At 44.2% G+C, this 21,968-nt stretch overlaps 1 protein-coding gene across 2 annotated transcripts in view; it reads right to left on the minus strand.

Moving 5' to 3' along the window:
- Positions 1–21,968, minus strand: part of MAL2 (mal, T cell differentiation protein 2) — a 77,520-nt gene that overhangs the window by 40,913 nt on the left and 14,639 nt on the right. For both annotated transcript variants that reach the window (XM_073679822.1, XM_073679823.1), the window contains exon 2: positions 2,184–2,354. In XM_073679822.1, coding sequence (XP_073535923.1) covers positions 2,184–2,354 — 171 coding nt within the window. The remainder of the gene's footprint in view (positions 1–2,183; positions 2,355–21,968) is intronic.

Consider the following 21,968-nt stretch of genomic DNA (forward strand, 5'->3'; position numbering starts at 1 on the left):
CTGTATGGAGCGAAACACTGGAGCTCCATCACGCTGAGCTGCTGTGTTTTACTCCATGCAGCTGGTTTTGGACTCTGCCAAACCGATATTGGTGACCTATACTAAGGAGAGATCATCTATATCCTAATGGTTGAAAACTTCTTTTAAAGGGTTGTCTGAGACTTTAACAATGATAACCTATACTTAAGATAGGTCATCAATGTCTGATCTGTGGGGGTGCAACACCCGGCATCCTCGCCGATCAGCTGCTCCCGGTGTCGGCAGCCCCTCGAACTACTGAGTTACGGAGCTACTCAGCTCCATCGACTGTATAGTGGTTGCGGCCAGGTACTGCACATTTTTCCCCTATTAAACTCAACAGGAAGTGGATGTGCAGCACCCTGCTGCGGCCACCATTGACAGAGCTGTGAAGCTCCACAATTGAGCAGTACTGGCGGACACCGACACTGGGAACAACTGATCGACGGGGGTGACGGATGTCATACTGTCACCAATCAGAGACATTGATGACCTATATTAAGGTTAGGACATCATCGGTAAAGTTCCAGACAACCCCTTTAAATACAATAGATAAAAAGATACACCTAGGCAACAAAACTTTTGTTTGAGACAGCTCGAAATGTAAACGTCACCACATTTAGATATTCAACGATCTCCCAAATGGTACGTAGTAATAATTTAGAATCATAGGATTCTAAAATGTCCGGTTAGCAAACACTCGAAGATTATCCTTAGATTTTCTTTGTGTGTAGTTTGTGAGTGTAACCAAGTGAGGTTTAAACTGTAACTGTCGTTTTAGAAGAACCTGAAGCAGAATGTCTGTTTCTAGCTCCTCCCCTTCCCTCACCATAGAATTTCATATGCACCAACTGTCATCTCTTATCTTATTAATGGGAAGATCTGTCTTCCTTGAGCACAGATATTCCATATTTTACCCTTGACTTGAAAGTGAAAGAACAATCCAGGAGGCGAAAGAAGAAAGATTTCTCTATTAAGATATATTACAAAGTTGCTTGTCTTCATGAGTATTTTTGATTTATGAAATAAAAAATTAAAAAGACTCTTTCTCTCAAAGGAAATCCGAAATTCTGTAGAGGTTAAAGGGGTTGTTCGAAACACAAATGAATCTTCATTCTAAATCCGTATTTGTTTTAGGCCATAATCAAGTCTATATTCTAATATACTTCAATTAAAAAGTCCCTATCCTTCCCACACTACACTAACTGCTTTATTTATTAGGTTTTTTACTACTTCCTTTTTGAGGATCCTTTGTTTGAGAATCCCAATGCATGGGTTCTGCCTCCTCCCTGAAAAGAAGTGACATCAGTGACGCCCATTTCAGGGGCTGGACTAGTCTCTGCTCTACTAAGCATGCAATGATTGTCAATTCTGACGGATGGTCGTTGTCAATTCCGACAGATGGTCCGTAGATTCTTGTCAATGTTCGATGTGCACAATGACAGTGCGCTCTGTTGCCAGCTCTTTATTTCTTATCAGAGCCAGCGAGAGAGTGCACTGTCAGTGCACATTGTAAGATGAATACCCGGCAAGTGATTTCACTATAATCCCTGGTTACATACATGTGTCCACCCTCACCTTTTTTTGGCTGATTTCATAAAACCACCACTCCTGCATTTTTTTTTTTTATTTTACCGATGGAGTGGTCCCACTAATCCAAGTTCACAGCCGCAGTTTTCATCTGCAAGTATAAGCTGTTGGTAAGTATAAAATTATGGTCAGGGAACTTATATTAGTGGCACCACTCCAGAGCAGAAATAAAGAAATGCTGGAGTGGTGCTTTAAGGACTTCAGTTTCTTACAACACAAATTGAATGCATGATCGCTGAATGCTAGCAAGACTCTTCGTATTCCGCAATCCACTAGGTGGCCACATTTAGACACATGTAGTCTAAACACTTCCTGACGGAGTATCGGAAAAATTAAAGCTTTTAATCTCACACCACCGATCTCTGCATATGAGAAGCCAAGATAACCAATGTGTTGGAGAGGATTCCGCTATCATTTATCTTCTGATGGGTTACATAGTCACATCCTGACCATGACCATCAGACCATTAATGGCATCATTTAGGGCAACAAAAATAATTGCTGCCCTTATTCTATGAGTGCAAGCGCAGAAATTGAATATTTGAATTATTTAGAAATGCCAATCTTGATACTTACCACAAAGTTCCAGTTAGTTGATATCCTATGAGCCAGGCCACACAAGAACACGCACAGAAATAAGATAGAGCAGAAGAAGGCCGTTACTGACACAAACATCACCCATCCTTGGACAACTGGCACCGGCACATTGGAAGCTGCCACCAAAATCCAGACAAGTCCTCCAAAAATCTGTAAGACATTACATATAAACATCAATAATAGTCATAGGGAAAATATCACCATATACAGTATAATGGTACATTTAAGAGAAACATTCTGAGCCATCGACCATATTTATTGTTTTAATCTATAGATTATTGGCCTTCAAGCTGTGACTCTCAAGCTATTAAGAAATTTCCAAATCCCACTGACGCGCCCCCAGAGCAGTGGGGTACTCGGTGTCCGGGCCTATGGATGCTGGGGGAATATGTCACAGTGGCTGGCCCGGTCCGTGGCCCAGGGCGGTCAACAAAAAGGGAATCGTTTATATGGGATTTGTAGTTTGATCATGACGCCACCTGTGGTTTCTGGTAATTTGTACCAGCGCTGCTGCAGACCTCTGAGGCAGTTGATAGGCAGCTAGGATGGAACAGCTCCCCACAGGTGGAGCGGGCCTCAGGGCAGTGTAGAGTTTGATGGTGGGTGGTGATGCTGGGGCTTGTAGTGCAGTCGGGATGGCGCAGCAGGAGTAACTGACAGACAGGGGATTCGCTTCAATATCTTTACTGGTGCGGATGTCAGGTACGGTCCAAAGTGCTCAGTAGGATGGGTGCACTTCAGGACTTCTCCCCAGTGAGCGGGTATAAGGCCTCCTGGTCCGTGTCTGCCTCTCTGTATGCTCCTGGCCAGCCTGCAACTGGGCCTAGCTTCTGTGTCGTGCTGCTCTCTCCACCTGTCACTTAGTAGTAGGACCTTCCGCTGGCAACCACTATCCCCGGGTGCCAGGGCCTTCGTGGTTCCTGGTCCTGTAATGGGTTTAGCTTCAGGTCGGCCAGGCACTTGTAGTCCTCCTGGTATGCCGGTGATCCCTACTGGGTATAAAGGGACCCCTGTAGGCGCGGACCCGGTGTCCGGTTTGTATACTCGGGGGTGAGCCTATGATGCTCCTCTGCCCCCTCAACTCCTCTCTCCTCTCCTCTTTGCCTTCGGCCACACTCGGGGCCCTCAATACAGCAGCAGCCGTGCTGCGTCTTCGCTGCTCTCAGCGTCAGCACGCTCTCAGACTCTCTGACTATGTCTGACTGAACTGCCTAGCTCCACCCTCCATATATATACCCCTAACTTGCTCCCTCTGGTGGTATGAGGTGGAAGGGTGGAGGTGTTTGTATGTAATGAGGGCCTCTTGTGGAGAAGTCCGTCCATGCACCCTTTTGGGTCCTGTGGTACCTGGGAACAGCAGGGTGCCACATTACCATACTTGGACAACAGTGGAAAGGATCAGAGATGTGAAGGAAAAGCCTCTCTCTAGTGCAACCTATTGGAAATAGGTACTATGTAAAGTTAAAGGGGTCCCCACTTAAGTGGACTATTTTTTATTACTTAAATGTATGTAATTGGGACTAAAAATAATTTTTGACATTGGGTTTCATTAAAAATTTCGCACCGTTTTTATTCCACAGGCTCTTTGTTTCCTGAACATATAACATTAATGTGGTCTGTGGTCATAAATCAGCTGAGAGGAACTCAGAAAAAGAAAGATAAAAGTGTTACCAGCTCTGCCATTGAACCGTCAGAATGAGTTCACTGATGGATTCCCAGTTAACTTATTCTGCAGCCAGCAATAGACAGTGCAACACAGAGGCAATAGAAAGCAAATGGAGAAATTTTTTTTAAAGAAACCCAATTTAAAAAAGGATTCCTCGTCAAAAATAGATGCATTAAGGTAGGGAAAAAAAGGAAAACAATTTTACTGAAGCCTTGCAACATAACTGGAGATATTCAGCAGGAGAGGCACTCTCCTACAAACTGCCGTTTCAGGGTTCTTGCCTCTCATCAGTGCAAGCTGACTTAGAAAAATGACTGTCTGTACATAGGATTTCTTTCCAGGAGCAAGTTCATTTATTAGTTTTCCCTATAGAGCATTACCAATAAGACTCCATAATTAACTCTCTGCTAAAGATAAGTGTGTAAAATTTAGACTTTACATCCCAAAAAAAGTTTCATCATGTTTTTGATGTCTTGAGTGCAGGATATAAGAAGACTTATATTCAAGTAGATAATTCATTACATAGGTCTTATCTACTGCTCTTGATATCATTGTATTTATGGCAATAAACTAGATTATCAATAATACATGCAAAATGTTCATCTTTGTTTAACCTACCCCAAACATACAGTCAATATAAAAAGTCTACACACCCCTGTTAAAATGCCAGTTTTTTGTTCTGTGAAAAAAAAAATCATACCAGGAAGAATTATTTCAGAACGTTTTCCAACTTTAATGTCGCCCATAAATTGAAATCATTTGAGGGGGAAAATAACAAAACTAAATTAATGTGGTTGCATAAGTGGGAGCACCCTCTTATAATTGGGCATGTGGTTGTATTCAAAATCAGCTGATCACATTAACACTAATGTTACATAGTAGTCAGTACACAGCCACTATAATTTACAGGGATTCTGATTAACTCCATATGAAGTTAAGTGGTTCTAGGAGGATTTTACTAACATTTTCTTAGTTGCATTTTAAAGCAAAAACCAAGGTATGTAAACAGCCTACAACACAGCAAAGGTATCTCATTGTTGAAAGTTGTCAAAAATTCCAGAGCATGAGATAGATCATGGAACCTTGTGAAGACATCATCAAGAAGCGGCTGGAGCCGCAGAATTTTTTTACAAGGACTGGTTGTGTACAGCATGTGACAACAAAAGGCCCATATTTTTCATATGTCCGGCCAATGGGGTAGGGTGGGAAGACGGTTATTTTTCTTTGTAAGAAAAGACTTCAAAGTCCGGCTATGTTTTGCCAAAACCTACATCAAGTCTGCCAAAATCATGTTAGAAAATGTGTTATGGTTTGATGAGACCATGGGTGGACTATATAGACAAAATTCCAAAAGGTACGTTTGGCGTAAAGTCAGCACTTCATATCACCAAAAGAAAACCATACCCATAGTGAAGCATAGTGGAGGAAGTGTTATGCTATGGGGTCGATTTTCAGCTGCTGGAACTGGGTCTTTAGTCAAGGTAGAGGGAACTATGAACAGTTCCAAATATCAGTCAATTTTGCAACCAAATCTTTAGGCCTCTACTAAAAAGAAGATGAGGAATTTTACTGTTTTGCAGGACAATGATCCTAAGCATACCTCCAAATCAAAACAAGAATGGCTTCGCCAGAAGAAGATCTAAGCTTTGGAATGGCACAGCCAGAGCTCAGACCAAGTAATAATCTGTGGGTGACCTGAAGAGGGCGCTGTACACTGGAGATGACCTTGCATTCTGACAGATGTGTAGCTACACCAAGGTAAAGTGGGCAAAGATTGCCAATTCTAGATGTGCTGTGCTGATAGACTCCTACCCAAAAACACTGAATACTGTCATATTCAAAGGGGACTTCTACAAAGTATTAGTTTGATGGTGTGCATGCAGTGTAAAAATACTCATTCCATACAGTGCTGAACTAAAACCATCCTATAGTATGGTGAGTGGTGACCAAATTACAGTGCCATAAGTTGGCACTTCAATATAGTTGCATAAATAATAGTGCTGTTCTTTGCTACAACTTCCACCTGCTGTAAAATCCCACATCCCCAAAGTAGCAGTGCCACACTATAAGTACATAGCATTATATAGTAATAATACTATTATATAGTGACCAAATAAAAGCTTTCACATTTTGTGTACACTCATTTCCATCAACCTAAGTCTTGCTAAATTACCAAATTTATGCTAGGGAGAAGTAGTGGACAGATCAAGGAATGACTATGAATCAGACTACACAAGATTTGTTTGTAGTCTGTTACCAAAGACCGGAGCGGCGGCGGACAGGCGGCCCTTGACCCAGAGAGGCGGCGAACAGCCGGCCCTTGACCCAAAATTCCGGAACGGCGGCGGTCAGCTGGCCCTGGACCCAGAGACCGAAGCGGCAGCGGACAGCTGGCCCTGGACCCAGAGACCGGAGCGGCGGCGGACAGCCGGCCCTGGACCCAGAGACCCAAAGCGGCAAAGGACTGGCAGCCCTTGACCCAGAGACCCAGCGCGGCGGTGGACAGCTGGCCCTGGACCCAGAGACTGGAGCGCCGGCGGACAGCTGGCCCTGGACCCAGAGACTGGAGCGCCGGCGGACAGCTGGCCCTGGACCCAGAGACTGGAGCGCCGGCGGACAGCTGGCCCTGGACCCAGAGACCGGAGCGGCGGCGAACAGCCGGCCCTGGAAAATTACTCACAACGGATATTGAAGTTGATTTAAAAAAGAAAAACAAAAAACACAGTTCTTTCCTCACCCTCCACAGGTCCAACAGCGAGTCTCCACTGCTACTCCTGGTGTCTGTTATTGTCTGCAGGGCCGACGTCATGTCAACACAGCTGCAGCCAATCAGTGAACTCAGCATCTTTGAGCATCTTCTGCAGTAACTTTCGTAGACCCACTGAGTTCACCGATTGGCTGCAGTGCTTTCAACATGACATCAGTGCTGCAGACAATATCCGACACCGGGAGCAAAAACGAAGGCTCAGTGCTGAACCCGGAAGGGTAATGATTTTTAAGCATAGACTGTGGTTTTCCAGAACTGGAAAAACCTTTTAGGTGATTTGCAGCGTTACTCGTATTTGATTTTAGATCGATTGGAAAAATAAAATAAATTATAGAATTGAAGGTGGATGTGGGCTTTACAGCAATGCCATTGTATTATATATAGAATACTAGCTATTGAACCCATCCTACGCCCGGGTGGCGAGCATTTTTATTGGTATATGGTCTCCCATGCTGGTATGTGTGGTATGTGCTGCCCCCATCCTGTCCCCACCATCCTATCCTGGTATGTATGGTACCCCACCCCTCGCCCCCAATCCCGGTATGCGCGGCTCCCCTCGCCCCCAATCCCGGTATGCGCGGCTCCCCTCGCCCCCAATCCCGGTATGCGCGGCTCCCCTCGCCCCCAATCCCGGTATGCGCGGCTCCCCTCGCCCCCAATCCCGGTATGCGCGGCTCCCCTCATCCCCAATCCCGGTATGTGTGGCTCCCCTCATCCCCAATCCCGGTATGCGTGGCTCCCCTCACCCCCCAATCCTGGTATGCGTGGTACCCCTCACCCCACAATTCTGGTATATGCATGGTCCCCTCACCCCACAATCCTGGTATATGCATGGTCCCCTCACCCCACAATCCTGGTATGTGTGGCCCCCTCATCCCTTTTACACTGTACACACATACAAAAAAAAAAATAAACAGTTATACTCACCTTTCTTCTCTGTACTCCAGCGCTGCAGCGTCCTGTTCTGCCGGAGGCCGGGGGAGGAGTGTGGCGCTGGAGCACTGCGCTGTCCGGCGCCATTTTGCTGAAGACACACTGTAAATGTGTCTTCAGTAAAATGGCGAAGGATAGCGCCATGCGAACGCGCCGATCCGACGCCGCACTCCTGCCCCCGATCTCCGGCCAGAAGAGAGGCGCTGCGGCAACGCTCCTCCCGGTCAGGTAAGTATGTAAGTATGGCGCCGGAGATCGCGGTATGTGTTCAGTGTCTATGCATACCGCGATCTCCGGCTCCATACACTCCTCTTACCTGTAACGGCTGGATGCGTGCTTCTGTCTGGAGCCAGACTGCGCGTCACGCATGCGCAGTCTATCGAGGCTTCAGACAGAGGTACGCATCCCCGGTTATATTATAGATATGGTATTCAAGAGCTTAAAGCCCTTTCTATATGTTCCAGTTACATTAGATGTCAGTTTCTCTTCAATCAGCAGCTAATTGTATGAGAAATGGCATCCAAGTGATTACTTGACCTTTCATTCAAGGAAAATATTCACAAATGTCAATATTTTTGGGCGACAAAAGAAAGAAAGTGTTTATACAAAAGCGCAAAAGTTACTAGACCAGAAAAGGTATTAGCAAAGCAAACGATGTATATTTGTCCATATGTCATATTTACATGGTAACACATTCTGCATGGGGACAACTCCTGAAGATCATTATTTAGAGGATTCTTGAGTATTTGCTATCTAAATGGTTTAAACAACATTTATGAAATACTCACATGATAGATGATAAATGTATAAACTCATCGATCCTAAGATTTGGGTGCAAAAGTCTCTTATGTGAATGGAGCAGTAGTGAGCATGTGCGACCACTGCTCCATTCACTGTCCAGAGGGATAGTGGCCGCATGTGATCACTACCTCTTCATTCACACAGGGGACTTGTAGTTGGTAGGGGTCTCAGTGGTCAGACCCCCCACCCCCACCATTATACGGATGGATGGATGAATGAATGAATGAATGAATGAATGAATGAATAGATAGATAGATAGATATGTATGAAGAAAGAATAAAAGTATAATTTTTTTTTCATACATATTGTCATCATCCGTGTGTCTATTTTTCCATCAACAATCTAAAGCATAATGACTGTATTTATCCTATGGTGCAGTGGATCCATAAAAAGATGTTATATGGAGGTGTCCATATGACAATTTGTATTTTTACTTTTTTTTCACTATTTTTTAAATTGCAGCCATTGAGTTTAATGGGCAAGACTGATTCTGACTAGTGCATGCGGCAATTTTTTTAAAGTGGACCACCAGCTTGTGTTTAAAAATGTTCAAGACCGCTGACTTGCATTGGTCCGTTTTTTGCTTCCGGACAGCACATAGATGTATAATACACTCGTGTGAACGAGGCATGGGCTGCATGGTGATGTTTGGTCATGTGAGATTCACAATACAAATTTGTGAGACCAGGATGTAACCTCAGTGTTGTCCTACAGAAAACAAGGCTGTGGGGTTCTTGCAAGACTCCTTACCAGTCAAAATTTGACTATGGTCGTTCCTGGCTTTGAATGTGGTGTGCGGATCCCATAATTATGCCACAACTTTCGCACATCTAAATGTCAATGCGTAACTCGTCTGCCAGCAATAATTGACCACTCATACCAAGGACAGATGCTTGGTGGACCCTTAAAGGGGGTAAATATTGTAGTTCAGTGCATCTTCCCGCCTACTTTTTTTCCCCATCTATTTCCCACCTCATCAGGCTCATGTAAAGTCAGAGCCGTCAATAAAGGAAAGGGATAAGCCATCAGTATCAGATTGATTGGGACGACCCTCGCTTACACTTAGTAGTGGCTGTCCTGCTACATATTTTACAACAATCAGGTAGATACAACCATGTAAACAATGAAGCTGCCCCAGGGCTCTGCTGAGTGCCAAAATCCTTCAAACAGCTGATGGGTGGAGGTGGCAAAAGTGGAACCCCTATATAGGAATAGGAGTCACGATGCTGTTGTCTGACAACCCGGGACCAGGGGCTCCTACCCTGTCCCTAACACTAGGGGTGCCCTATCTATCCCTGTTCTCCAGGTTACTTCAGATGGCGAAGATGCTGGGGCCACGTACCCTGATGTTCTCCTGAATCAGCCCCTGTTGGTCACCTCCCCCACCCACCCAGGGAAGTGGGGAGGATAGTGTATGTAAATATACCAAACACACAATGGAGGACGTACAGGTACAAATGAAAACACACAAAATATGCACTCACAGACAACAGAAGGAAACACCGAAGGGATGAGAAAGGTAAACAAAAATAAAAGAGAAGAGGAAGGGACTATGCACACAACCAACACACCAGGCAACAGTCAGAGAACAACTCTCCTTAAACACCTCTCCCGAATACCGAATCCTCCACTCCTCACCAGGCAGTACAAGACATAACACTTGCAATCCAGATTGCCAGAGCAGAGACTACAAAGGAGAGGGGAGTGATACTGTACAGCTGAGAACTTCCAATAAGGAAGCTACAGAGACTCAAAGCTAAGCAGATTAACTCATGCACTGCTAAAAGAAACCAGCACCATTTAATAAGAGGGAGAGGTGCTTCTACTCAATGCAAGAGTACGTGAACTCAGATGCTACAGTCTTCTGGCTCCTCTCGTTCGTGGTAAACCCGTGATCAAAGGTCATAAATATTGGAAAACCCATTTAATGGACATGTCCTCTTTTGCATGCAATTATTTTTACTGCTTGAGAGCATGTGAAAAAAAAAAAGCCAACAAACCCTGTAATCTCATAAGAGTCTGCCCCAGGAGCTTCCTAGTTCACCATGCTGTTTATGCTATTTACACATGAAAGCATATGACTGAGCGTTTGTAAACAGAGTTCATCTTATTGAGTGCAGTAGTACGATATGTTTGTTAATACAAATGCCTTTAAGCTATGTTCACGTTATGTATAACAATATTGTATTGTCTCTACACTGCACACTGAATATGTACCTGCAATTGTTCCCTGCTGCCACTATAGGGTTATAGACTATAAAAAGGGATGTGAGCCAGGAAGTTAGTACGTGTGTGGCTGAGGCCACATGGAGAGCTTAGGGAATCTGTGCTGCCTGGATAACAACTATTGGTCCCAGGATGCTGGGAAGAGTTAAGAGAGACAGGTCAGAGATCGGTGCTCTATGCCAAGCTAGGAAAGACAACCAAGGAAAGAGAATTTCGGCAATGAAAGGGCCACTTATGAAAAAGTGGACTAAAAAGGACTGGAATAGAGTTGTCCAGCTAGGCAACTGAAGTAAGTAGTATGATGCTAGAAGAAAACAACCAAACCAAGATGGAGTTGCTGCAGGTGAATGAGCACCGGCCAGAGCAGTGGTAGCAGAGAGCCATTTCAGTTAGGTATTTGTAGAACAGCGTAAAAGCCCATAGTGCAGGTGAATGAAGGAAAGTCCCTGCTAGAGATACCCCTAGACAGAGGGATAGCTACCAATGCAGGGTCAGCTCCCATAGATCACATGATCTATTTTTACCTTGGACCAAGTGGTCCGCACAACAGCACGGAGACTTGTCTGATATTGATCCAATTGTCAGATCAAACTCGCCAATGAAAGACTATAATTCTGTGAAAAAAAATAAAAACAAATCAGACAGCTCTCGAGTGCCATCAGTGTGCTGTCAATTTTTCACAGACTGCTGGATCGGAGAAGCTTAAAAAACCTCCAGTGCCTTTTTTTTTCATCCAAAAAAAAAAACTAATAAAAGTTTGACCAAATTCTGATCAAAAACGCTAATGAAACTCCGACCGTTTTTTCCGTACGAAAAAAAAATTACTGATGTCGGAAGGTGGCCTCTCCAGAAGGAGTTTTGCCACAGTTTATGTGTAGCCATCAAGCTTATACCTTCAGGAAAGTTAAAAGTATCCATACTCTAAGACTGCCAGAGATAGACGAGTATAGAGCTCAGCTTTTCCTATAGTCACAGAGAATGAATGGAGCATTTCAGAGAACCATTTTCAAAATTAGTAAAGGTCAAACTTCCACTAATCTGTAAATTTTATCCTGACCAAAGGGTGGGTAATATCTTTTAATTTTGAGAATAACTTCTACATTTTCAGAATTTTTGAATATCAAATTTGACTAATTAAAGGTAACCTGTCATGAGGATGCTAAACATCAAACTAATGGCATTAAGGTAAAGGTGCTTTCATGCTGATTAAATCCATACCTTTATTGTAGAAATCCATTTTGTCATCTATGAGAAATCCAGTGTTGAAATCTTATGCAAATGAGCCTCAAGTGCTTCCAGGTGGGACATTGCACTTGCAGCTCTGCTGTCCTCCCTTCCTGGTGACCTACCTCCCCTGACCAAAATCTCGTGCAAGCGTCATCAGTACCTGAGGCGGTGTATGCGCAGTAATGTCCTCATAAAGTCGCTAGACATAGTGTATTGATCTGCGCATGCACTGCCCTGATCTGAGGAGATGAGCGGCAGTGAAGAAGTGTCAGCGTCATGACAATAGAAGCAGGTCACTGAAGCAAGAGCAACCTGTCAGTCAGACACAGGGGCAGGCAGTAGGCAGGGAATAGGGAGGGAGGGCAGGGGTGCTGCAAGTGCAATGTCACACCCTGAAGCACTTGCAGCTCATTTGCATAAAATGTAAATCCTGGATTTCTCAGAAATGGTAAAACAGAATTTTACAATCAAGATATAGATTTCATCAGCATTAAAGTGCCTGTACAAATATACCATTAGTTTGAGGTATAGAATCCTTATGACAGGTTCCCTTTAAGCAGGGATATCCATGGATTCTATATTGTTGGTTATACAAAAAAAATTAACCTTTCACAGGGGCAATCAGGAGGCGAGGTAGGGGGCATTGCAATCATTTTTAAAGAAACACTTGTCGTTAAGGGAAAAGACAAAGACAATGATTGTGCCAATGTTTGAACAATGGAGTTTTGTGTAAGGTTTAGTCATCCATCATTCTGATTGGATCTGCCAGTAGTTCTAAGTCAGCTAGTAGTTTGGCCATATGGCATTTAACAGTTTCCTAACCATTCATACATTAGGTGGCAATAGTATAGAATAGTTGCCAACATTCCACGGAAATTTGCCAGGACTCTCCTGGGAATGAGAGAACAAAAAAGTGGCAGGGCGTAGGAAAATGGCACCACTATACACATTAGAAAATGTCAATTGTCTCAGCTAATTGTCTGTCATTTCACTAGCACACTCTTAGGCAGAAAATGATAGAGGGCTTTTGCATTATTTTTTTTACCAACAGTTCTTGTTAACAGGTATGCGGATGCAACAACACAATCAAGCCTTCGGCACAATATCAGGAAATAACTCAAACAGTGAAAAATGAAACAAGGTATGTTACAAGGAGAGAATACAGTAATTCAGATGAACAGGATATTAGCACAATGCTATTGACATACTATTGTTCTACTATTACCATTTAAACAACTGTTATCATTGGTGATAAAGAGCATCACTGTCACTACTGGACCCGTCACGGTCTCCACTCTTTTGGCAATGCAAAATGTCACACAGGCCCTAATGGGGGTGTGAAGAACCAGGGTCTTCCGTGGATGTAACGCTACTCAGACAACACAGGGTGATGGTAAACAATGTGGCAATACTTTATTGAACCACAAAGCGGTCAATAAACAGAAAGAACAGTCCCAGCAAATACAAATACCCAAGATGGTACAACATTACATAGTCTCACCCTTCTGCTGGCCTGCCTGGGATAGAACAACTGCGACTTTCAGGGCCAACTACCTCAACCAGTGGCCCCTCGCTTTTGGCGGGCCCCCCACAGAGAAGAGGTAGCGGCAAGCTTAGGAAGCAGACAGTCCATCAAGGTACAAGGCCAGGAGACCTGAGGGTTCCACCCTGGCCTCTCCGGGAGTTTCCATGGGGCCAGATGACCAGCTGGTCCCAATATGGCTTCTCCGAATGTCTCCATGGGTTCCAGGCAACCGGAGGGTCTCACATGGCAACCCTAAACAATATATCCATGGGGCCAGGTGACTTCATCGTCCCAACTTGGTCTCCCCAGATGTATCCATGGGCTCTCTGATGGTCAATGGAGCAGATCCGTATCTTTCCAGTCAGGGCCATATACCCTTAGGCTGGAATCTTGTAGAATCCAAATCTGTGTCTCTTTGGATAAAGCCATGCTACCAAGCTGATGGTCTGAAGAGAGTCTGATCTTTTATTCTCCTTGTAAAGTCTCTTTCAATTCTGCCTGCTACAGAGGCATATGTTCCTTAAATAGTTCACATTTGTTCTTTCAAGTACACACCCACAGGGCTAGGGTTAGGGAGGGTATTATTCCACAGGGCTCAATGTTTGAGCATTTAATCAATTTACATAGTTTGTGTAGCAGGGGGCTCTTGTAAATAAACATCTAGCTGGCTTTAGTACAATATGCTATTCACATAGTATCCAACATCATAGTTTCAGAACCAAGAGAAGACACCATTCAGGGTTATACAAATACTGGTCTGTCCTTGACCCACCAAAGAAACACACACAAGTTCTAAAGTCAACACAAACACAATAGTGCATTTCTCTTGGCTTAACAAATCTAGATGTCTGGCTGATTAAGAGTAGAAGCTGTTTCGTCACGGGGGTGGGGGGGGGGTCGAATATACTACCCGTTAGGACGCAAGTCCCAGATTGGTGGGTTACTCTGGACACTCGGCACGCTGGCCACGTTTCTTCCCTGAAGCACATCCCTAGTCTCCACTTTGTACTGTACGTCTACACTGGAAGCGACGGCTCACACAAACGTCCCTCCTCTGTGGCCTAGTCATCACTCTCTTGGTCCTTACTCTGCTCAATCAGCTCAGCTCTCCCGATCCTGGCTTCTGTCAGATCTTTTCTCAAGTCTTACCTTTCTCGGGTCTGGTCTCTCGTAATGGCAGCTATTGTACATCATGTCAGTCCTGCTTCAGGTCCAGGTACTGACTCCTTCCCTTTTTGGCCCTTACGAGCCTTTTATAATTATTAACTGCGCCACAGCTGTCACCTAACCCGGCGTCTCCTCCAATCTCTTCCCTGAGGGAATATGCACTTCACTCTTCAGTTCCTGCTGATGCCATTCTTTCTGCTTTTCCTTTCTCTATCATCTTTGACCAGCAGATGTCAGTGTTCACTTCCAGACACTCTGCTAGGCATTAAAGGGCTATTTCCATCTCCAGGATCCTATCCCAGTATGTAGTAGGTGTAATAATAATAATATTAGCAAATGCCTCAAAGAAGTAGTATAGTTCTTCTGATTCGCTATACCTTTCCTCATGTGCAGGCATTGCAGGACCTTAGGTATCCATGGTACCAACTACTGATATAGTGACAGTTAGCTAGATGCTAGTGGTCATAACCATGGATACTTAAGGTCCTGAAATGTTTGCTCATGAGGAAAGAGACATAGCGAATCAGGAAAAATATACTACATTTCTTATTGGAGGTATTTGCTAATATTATTATTACACCTACTATATATTGGGATAGGATCTAGGAGATGGGAATACCCCTTTAACGGTGTTTGTCTTCTCACTTGTCCATCTCCTTACATTCTCTGCGATGGGTATGAGGTAAACCTTTAGTACAGATGGGTGACCAATTAGTAGTCCACTTGTCTGACCATGTTTTTCTAGGATGTAATAGCCTTTATATTTGTCTCCTCATTGAAACAAAAACTAAAACTGGCCGTAAGCAAGAGAAATATAATTACAGAACATCGGCAAATCCATTACATATTTTGCAAGATCTGCTGACTGTGGTGACCAAACACATATGATTAACAGTAGGTGCTACCAAAATAAGCTGGAGCTTCCAGGGATCTGCAAATAAATCTTCTGTAGCCCCCCAATCACTAACCCGTGTCTCCCATACACGAGTGCTCACTTTGCTGAGCGCTCCTGTGTTCTCTCTGAGAAAGCCGCGGTCAGACATCTCTAGCAGCGGCATATCTCTTAGAGAACAAGAAGATTGGCATTCTGAAATCAGACATGCTGGATCTTTAAAGGGGTTGTCCACTACTTTGACATTGATGCCCTATCCGTAGGAAAGGGCATCAATGTATGATCGGTCGGAGTCCCGCATGCGGCACCCCCGCCGATCAGCTGTTATTGGTGCCGGCAGCAGCAGCCGCCGCCCGGAAGTCCTTACCTGCGGTGCTTGGCCGTCAAGTTGTAGTGGCCGCCGCATGTAACTGCACATCAGCCTCCCATTCAATTGATAGGGCATCAATGTCAAAGTAGTGGACAACTTCTTTAACTCTCCTGGGAGCCCTTATACACAATTGACTGTCAGCTGAACCTGTCAATATTGTCACTTTTGGCCAATGCTAGTCCTAAAGTGTATGGGGGCCTTAAAGGGAGGTGCCCACTATTCAGACAACCAATTCTGAAACCCTAGGTTTCTCCTCAGTAAAATAACACTTATACTCACATCCAATGCCAGCGTAGTTTCAGCAGTGTTGGTGTGTCACCCTGGCCTGGATGCCACAAATATAATAAAGCTGTGTCTGAGAGCATGCAATACCTCCTGTCTCAGGCCAGTAGGGGGAGCAGGCTGCCCCTATAAAAGCTGGAACTGGGGGCAGGGTTAGGGAGAACTGGACGACCTGTCTCTGGATTGAGAGGTGTCCCAGAGCAGAGAGGGACAATTGTATTGCACCCTAAGAGGACGTGTGGCAGTAGGAGAGCCACAAGCCAGGGACAAGAGGTGAAGTACGCCTGTCCTGGCAGACAAAGAGACTACTCCGCCAGACTTTGGTGTCTGAGGCTGTGAGGATTCCACGTCCTACAGCAGATAACCAGTCCGCAGGGGACTGTATGTTCCTTGGCCTAAGAAGCCCGGAGGTTCCGCCACACCAGAAGGGACCAGCAGAGTGGGCTGTTACCCTACTAGGAGGAGATAGCCAGAAGGAGCGCAGAGAGCACGGTAGGCCTACACCCTCACCCTGACCAGGGCCAATTTCCCAATTGCTCTCAGACATCCAGGTCCCCTCCCAGCCGGGACTGTTTGTGGGTCAGCTCACCTGTTCTAGTAAAGACCCTGGACTGCAACCTGTTGTCTGTGTGCTTCTTGCTCCTCCAGCACTAACGGTACTGGGACGCCCTACACCATCACCCCCATCTTCCATTATACTGCCCTGGGGCCGCACTCTTCCCGTGGGGAGTCACACTATCCCAGCTGCATACATCATCAGCCCCAGCGGTCTACCTGGCAGCGGTGGTCCGCACTGACCGCAATCCACGGGTGGCGTAGTTTGACACAACAACAGCGCGTCGCTGACTACCACTGGTCTGACCACCCTGAGCCACGGAACCGGGTAGCGACTACTACCCCCATCGTTCCCCTATTGCCCAGATCCGAGTGCCCCACGGCCCAGGGGGCGAGTCATTGGCACTGGATCTCCAGAGGCTTGCGTGACTTTGGCCACAGGGATCACATGACACAATCAGTGGCCGCTTTACTTATCCTATCCTTCAAACGAAGCTGACATCCCAAGAAAGTGAGAGATGCATCTACAGCTCTCACTTCCTCCGGGTGTCTGATTTTCCCAAAGGATGGAACAGTGAAGCGGCCACTGATTGGCACTGGTTCTCCTGGGGTCAACACCACTAGAACAGCGCTGGGGCCAAATACAAGTATAAGTGTTACTATTTTACTGGGGGAAACACATGAATTCAAAAAGGGGATATCCGAGTAGTGGACTGGACAACCCTTTTAAGGCCAGAATTAAGCAATCGAGATAGGTGTAGGCCAAATGCTCATTTGGTCGTAATACCTGCTAACCTCCCACGCCCATATGCGTGTTAACAATTCCAGGTTACTAGTCTAAAGACTTGTCCGCTTTAGGCAAGAAATACATCACATCAGGCAATAAGCTTTAAGTCAACTTTTCCTTAGGGTTTTCTGGTTGAAGTACCAATTAGATGGCCGATCCTGTAGAGTAAATCCAAGGCACAATTCATTATTGGAATCTACAGTGATTTCAACCAAACGACAGTCTTAATGCGCTAACCGTGGATGATGCTCAGAAAGCGTCTCTCTTACATATGTAGAGTATCGTCAGCCTTAGATGTAGAATAACAGCATTTTATTGTGGCAATTACCCCCTTTGACTTGCCTATAAACAGAAATAATTGATAAAAACAGAACAGAGGTCATTGGTCCCACAAATACCTAACCCTATCATTGTTCAACCATTGTAGACAGGAAGGTCTGGGAAAACAATAAGAAACCTCCCAGACTTCTGCAACAGATTGCAATTCTCCCGAGTGCTGCAAAAGCTGCCCACCCAATACTGTCCTTTCATGGAGTCAACTGTATCCTCATCACTAAGACATGGATGCAATTGAATATGGCAGTGGCAAAATGGGAAGCTCAGCTCAGCTACCGACTTTGTTGACTAATGTCTTCTAATGGCCGAAGTTAGTGCAATGATATAATTTTGCCGTGTGAATCACTCAGTAGAAGCAGCTAGTGGAAGGTTCTAGGGCTTTATGCTTTATTGCGGGGATCAATATGGAAATTGTAAACTTAGGAGGGGGCGCAGTCTGTGGTGGTATCATTTTTATGGGGCACGTAGTAAAGATGTGCTTTAAAAATGAGGAGCCATTGGTATAAAGTGGGGTGGTCTGTAAAAATGGGATGTGGTTTGCGAAAAGGACATCGCTTCCGCAAAAAAAAATAAAAAACTCCTTAACCCTCATTCAGACGTCTGTTGTTCATATACGTCATGTTCTGTCCGAGGTTTTCGCAAATAGAACACATACCCATTACAGTCTGTGGGGCTGTTCTCATGTCTGTTCTCTTGCAGACCATGTGTCACGGATGTGTCAGGTGTAATAGACAGTCACTCTGGATCTGGCTGTAGGTCACTGTGTTTGGCATTGCAGACACCTTCTTATAATCCTTCTTCCTTTAAGACCCAGCGGCGACCTCCATCCTGCTGCTGATTGACACACCCTTGCATGGGAGTTAAAAACCCTCAGTTTGCTCCAGGCAATCGGTACTTCTATGTCCAGGCTTGGAGCACTAGCAGTCGGCTAGCATCTTTTCTGGTGCCCTTGGAGGACAGTTGGGGTTACTCCTCTGGTGTCTGCTCAAGCTAAGTTAATCCCCTTTGTTTGTCTACCTCATTGTCTTTAGTTTGTAGTGGGGCCTGACCAGTGCTCACCCCTCCCCCTCCCTATCTAGGGCCAAGCTCTAGAGTCATCCAGGGTTTAGGGTCCTGCTCGGCTATAAGTGTGGAACCTATATAGGGACGGTAGGGTAGGCAGTGTGATATTAGATCTGCCTAGGGGTCTCCACTCCCCCTTCCCTAGTGTTTGGGCTTCCTCTCCCTCATCCCTTCTTGTTGTACTTAGTCTTTCCCACACCTTGCCTGACACCATGTGTCTGGGCAAGAAAAAAAAAAATCAAGGAGACGTGTTTTTTTACCAGCCCATTCAGGTTTATGGGTCCCTGAAAATCCCATATAGCACACGGATGACATACCACACATGTGCTGTCTGTGATTAACATTGCAATGGGTAACCAAAATGTTGTCATTTATTTAACTATCCATGCGTGAAAAATCACTGCAGAAACTGACATGGACCAAACACTGAGTAAGCTTGTATCCAAAACCCTATTAATACTAGGACCTTGTTCCCAGAATCAAGTGCAGGGAAGTTCCTGGTCCGTGGAACAGTGATTAAAAAAAGAAAACACAGCTTTTTTTTTGTTTATGTTATTCTCTCCCTTTTAGGAGTTTGTGATCTGGTGTAATTAACAATGTGATATCTTGGAACAGATATGTAAACTTGTATTCTACTTCCTTGTCATGTGCTTTCTCCAATTATGACCCATGGTCAGTTTGTTTTATAAATACTTAATGTTTCTCTTCATCTGTAGCTACGATCAAGCTTCAGCACACTCGAAATGTGTAGGCTCTGCTTATGACCATGGCACATAGCTACATGTATTTTTTTTAAAGGGCACCTGTCAGTAGGATCAACCCTCCCAAGTCATCTATAAAAAAAGCTGAATAAAATGATACCTTAATATATGTGATCCTATTTTTTTATTCCAAAGAAATCCACATTTTTCTTAATATGTAAGTGACTTGTTAAGATCTATGGGCCGGACATAGATCTCCCTGAGAATCTGCCTTCAGGACTTATCGTAAATGAAAGGGGACGTTATCAGTGTGAGACATGTAATGACTGACAGACTGCTCTCCTCATCTACATGTCTCACATTGTTAACCTGCCTTTGATTTAAAATTAGCTTTGGAGGCAGATTCTCAGGAAGATCTATGTCCGGCTCATAGATCTTAACAGCTCATTTACATAAAAGAAAAACGTGGATTTCTCAGGAATAAGATACCGAATCACAGATATCAAGGTATCATTTTATTTAACTTTCTGTGACCTACATGCCCATATAGGCAACTTAGGAGGGTTGATTCTACTTATAGATTCCCTTTAAGCATGATTGAATAAAGGACTGAAAATTCTTCGATAACAGAAGCAAGAATTTGATATTTTTTTTATTCTAATAACTCCTGATCTCAAAAATGCTATCACTAGACTACAAGGGAGAAAATTTGTGCACTACGCTAAAGCTGTGTGAGATACCTTTATACATTGTAGGTTACTAGTTTATATACTTTGGTAGTGTAACACAATTTCTTATTAATTAATGGTTCATGGATGGAAGTCGCTTATCTGATGGAATCACCATGGACAAGCAGCTAAAGTTGTGCTCAAATGTTTACATACCCCGGCAGAATTTTTCCTTTCTTGGCCTTGTTTCAGAGAATATGAATGATAACAAAAAACTTAATCTCCACTCATGGTTATTGGTTGGGTGAAGCCATTTATTGTCAAACTACTGTGTTTTCTCTTTTTAAATCTTAATGACAACCAAAAACATCCAAACCACCCTGATCAAAAGTTCACATACCCTGGTGATATTGGCCTGATAACATTCACAGAATTTGACACAAATGGGTTTGAATGGCTACTAAAGGTAACATCCTCACCTGTGACCTGTTTGCTTGTAATCAGTGAGTGTGCATAAAAGCTGAATGTGTGTCTGGGATCCAGACAGACTCTTGCATCTTTCATCCAGCCACTGACGTTTCTGGATTGTGAGTCATGGGGAAAGCAAAATAATTGTCAACTGATCTACGGGAAAAGGTAGTTGAACTGTATAACACAGGAAAGGGATACAAAAAGATATCCAAGGAATTGATAATGCCAGTCAGCAGTGTTCAAACTGTGATTAACAAATGGAAAATCAGGGGCTCTGTAAAAACCAAACCACGGTCAGGTAGACCAACAAAAATTTTGACCACAACTGCCAGGAAAATTTTTCGGGATGCAAAGAAAAACCTACAAATAACATCAGCTGAAATTTAGGACTCTCTGAAAACAAGCGGTGTGACTGTTTCAAGATGCACAATAAGGAGGCACTTGAAGAAAAATGGGCGGCATGATCGAGTCGCCAGAAGAAAACCATTACTGCGCAAATGCCACAAAGTATCTTGCCTACAATACACCAAACAGCACAGAGACAAGCCTCAAAACTTCTGGAACAAGGTAATTTGGAGTGATGAGACCAAAATTGAACTTTTTGGCCACAACCATAAACGTTACATTTGGAGAGAGGTCAACAAGGCCTATGATGAAAGGAACACCACACCAACTGTAAAGCACAGAGGTGAATCGCTGTTTTTTTTTTTTGATGTGTGAGCTACAAAGGCACAGGAAATTAGGTAAAAGTTGAAGGAAAGATAAATGCAGCACGTTATCAGCAAATACTGGAGGCAAATTTGCACTCATCAGTCCGGAAGCTGCGCATAGGACGTACTTGGACGTTCCAACATGACAGCGATCCAAAACACAAGGCCAAGTCGACCTGTCACAGCAGAGCAAAGTGAAGGTTCTGGAGTGGCCATCTCAGTCTCCTGACCTCAATATCATTGAGCCACTCTGGGGAGATCTCAAGCGCGCAGTTCATGATAGACAGCCCAGGAATTTACAGGAACTGGAGGCTTTTTGCCAAGAAGAATGGGCAGCTTTACCATCTCAGAAAATAAAGAACCTCATCAACAACTACCACAAAAGACTTCAAGCTGTCATTGATGTTAGAGGGGGTAATACACGGTATTAAGAACTGGGTTATGTGAACTTTTGATCAGGGTCATTTGGATGTTTTTGGCTGTCATTAAGATTTAAAAAGAGGAAACAGTAGTTTGACAATAAATGGCTTTACCCAACCAATAACCATGAGTGGAGAAAAAGTTTTTTTGTTATCATTCATATTCTCTGAAACAAGGCCAAGAAAAGAAAAATTCTGC

This window comes from Phyllobates terribilis, unplaced genomic scaffold (assembly GCF_046119375.1).
Source record: "Phyllobates terribilis strain yellow unplaced genomic scaffold, ASM4611937v1 Scaffold_4__5_contigs__length_816908805, whole genome shotgun sequence".
NCBI lineage: Eukaryota > Metazoa > Chordata > Amphibia > Anura > Dendrobatidae > Phyllobates > Phyllobates terribilis.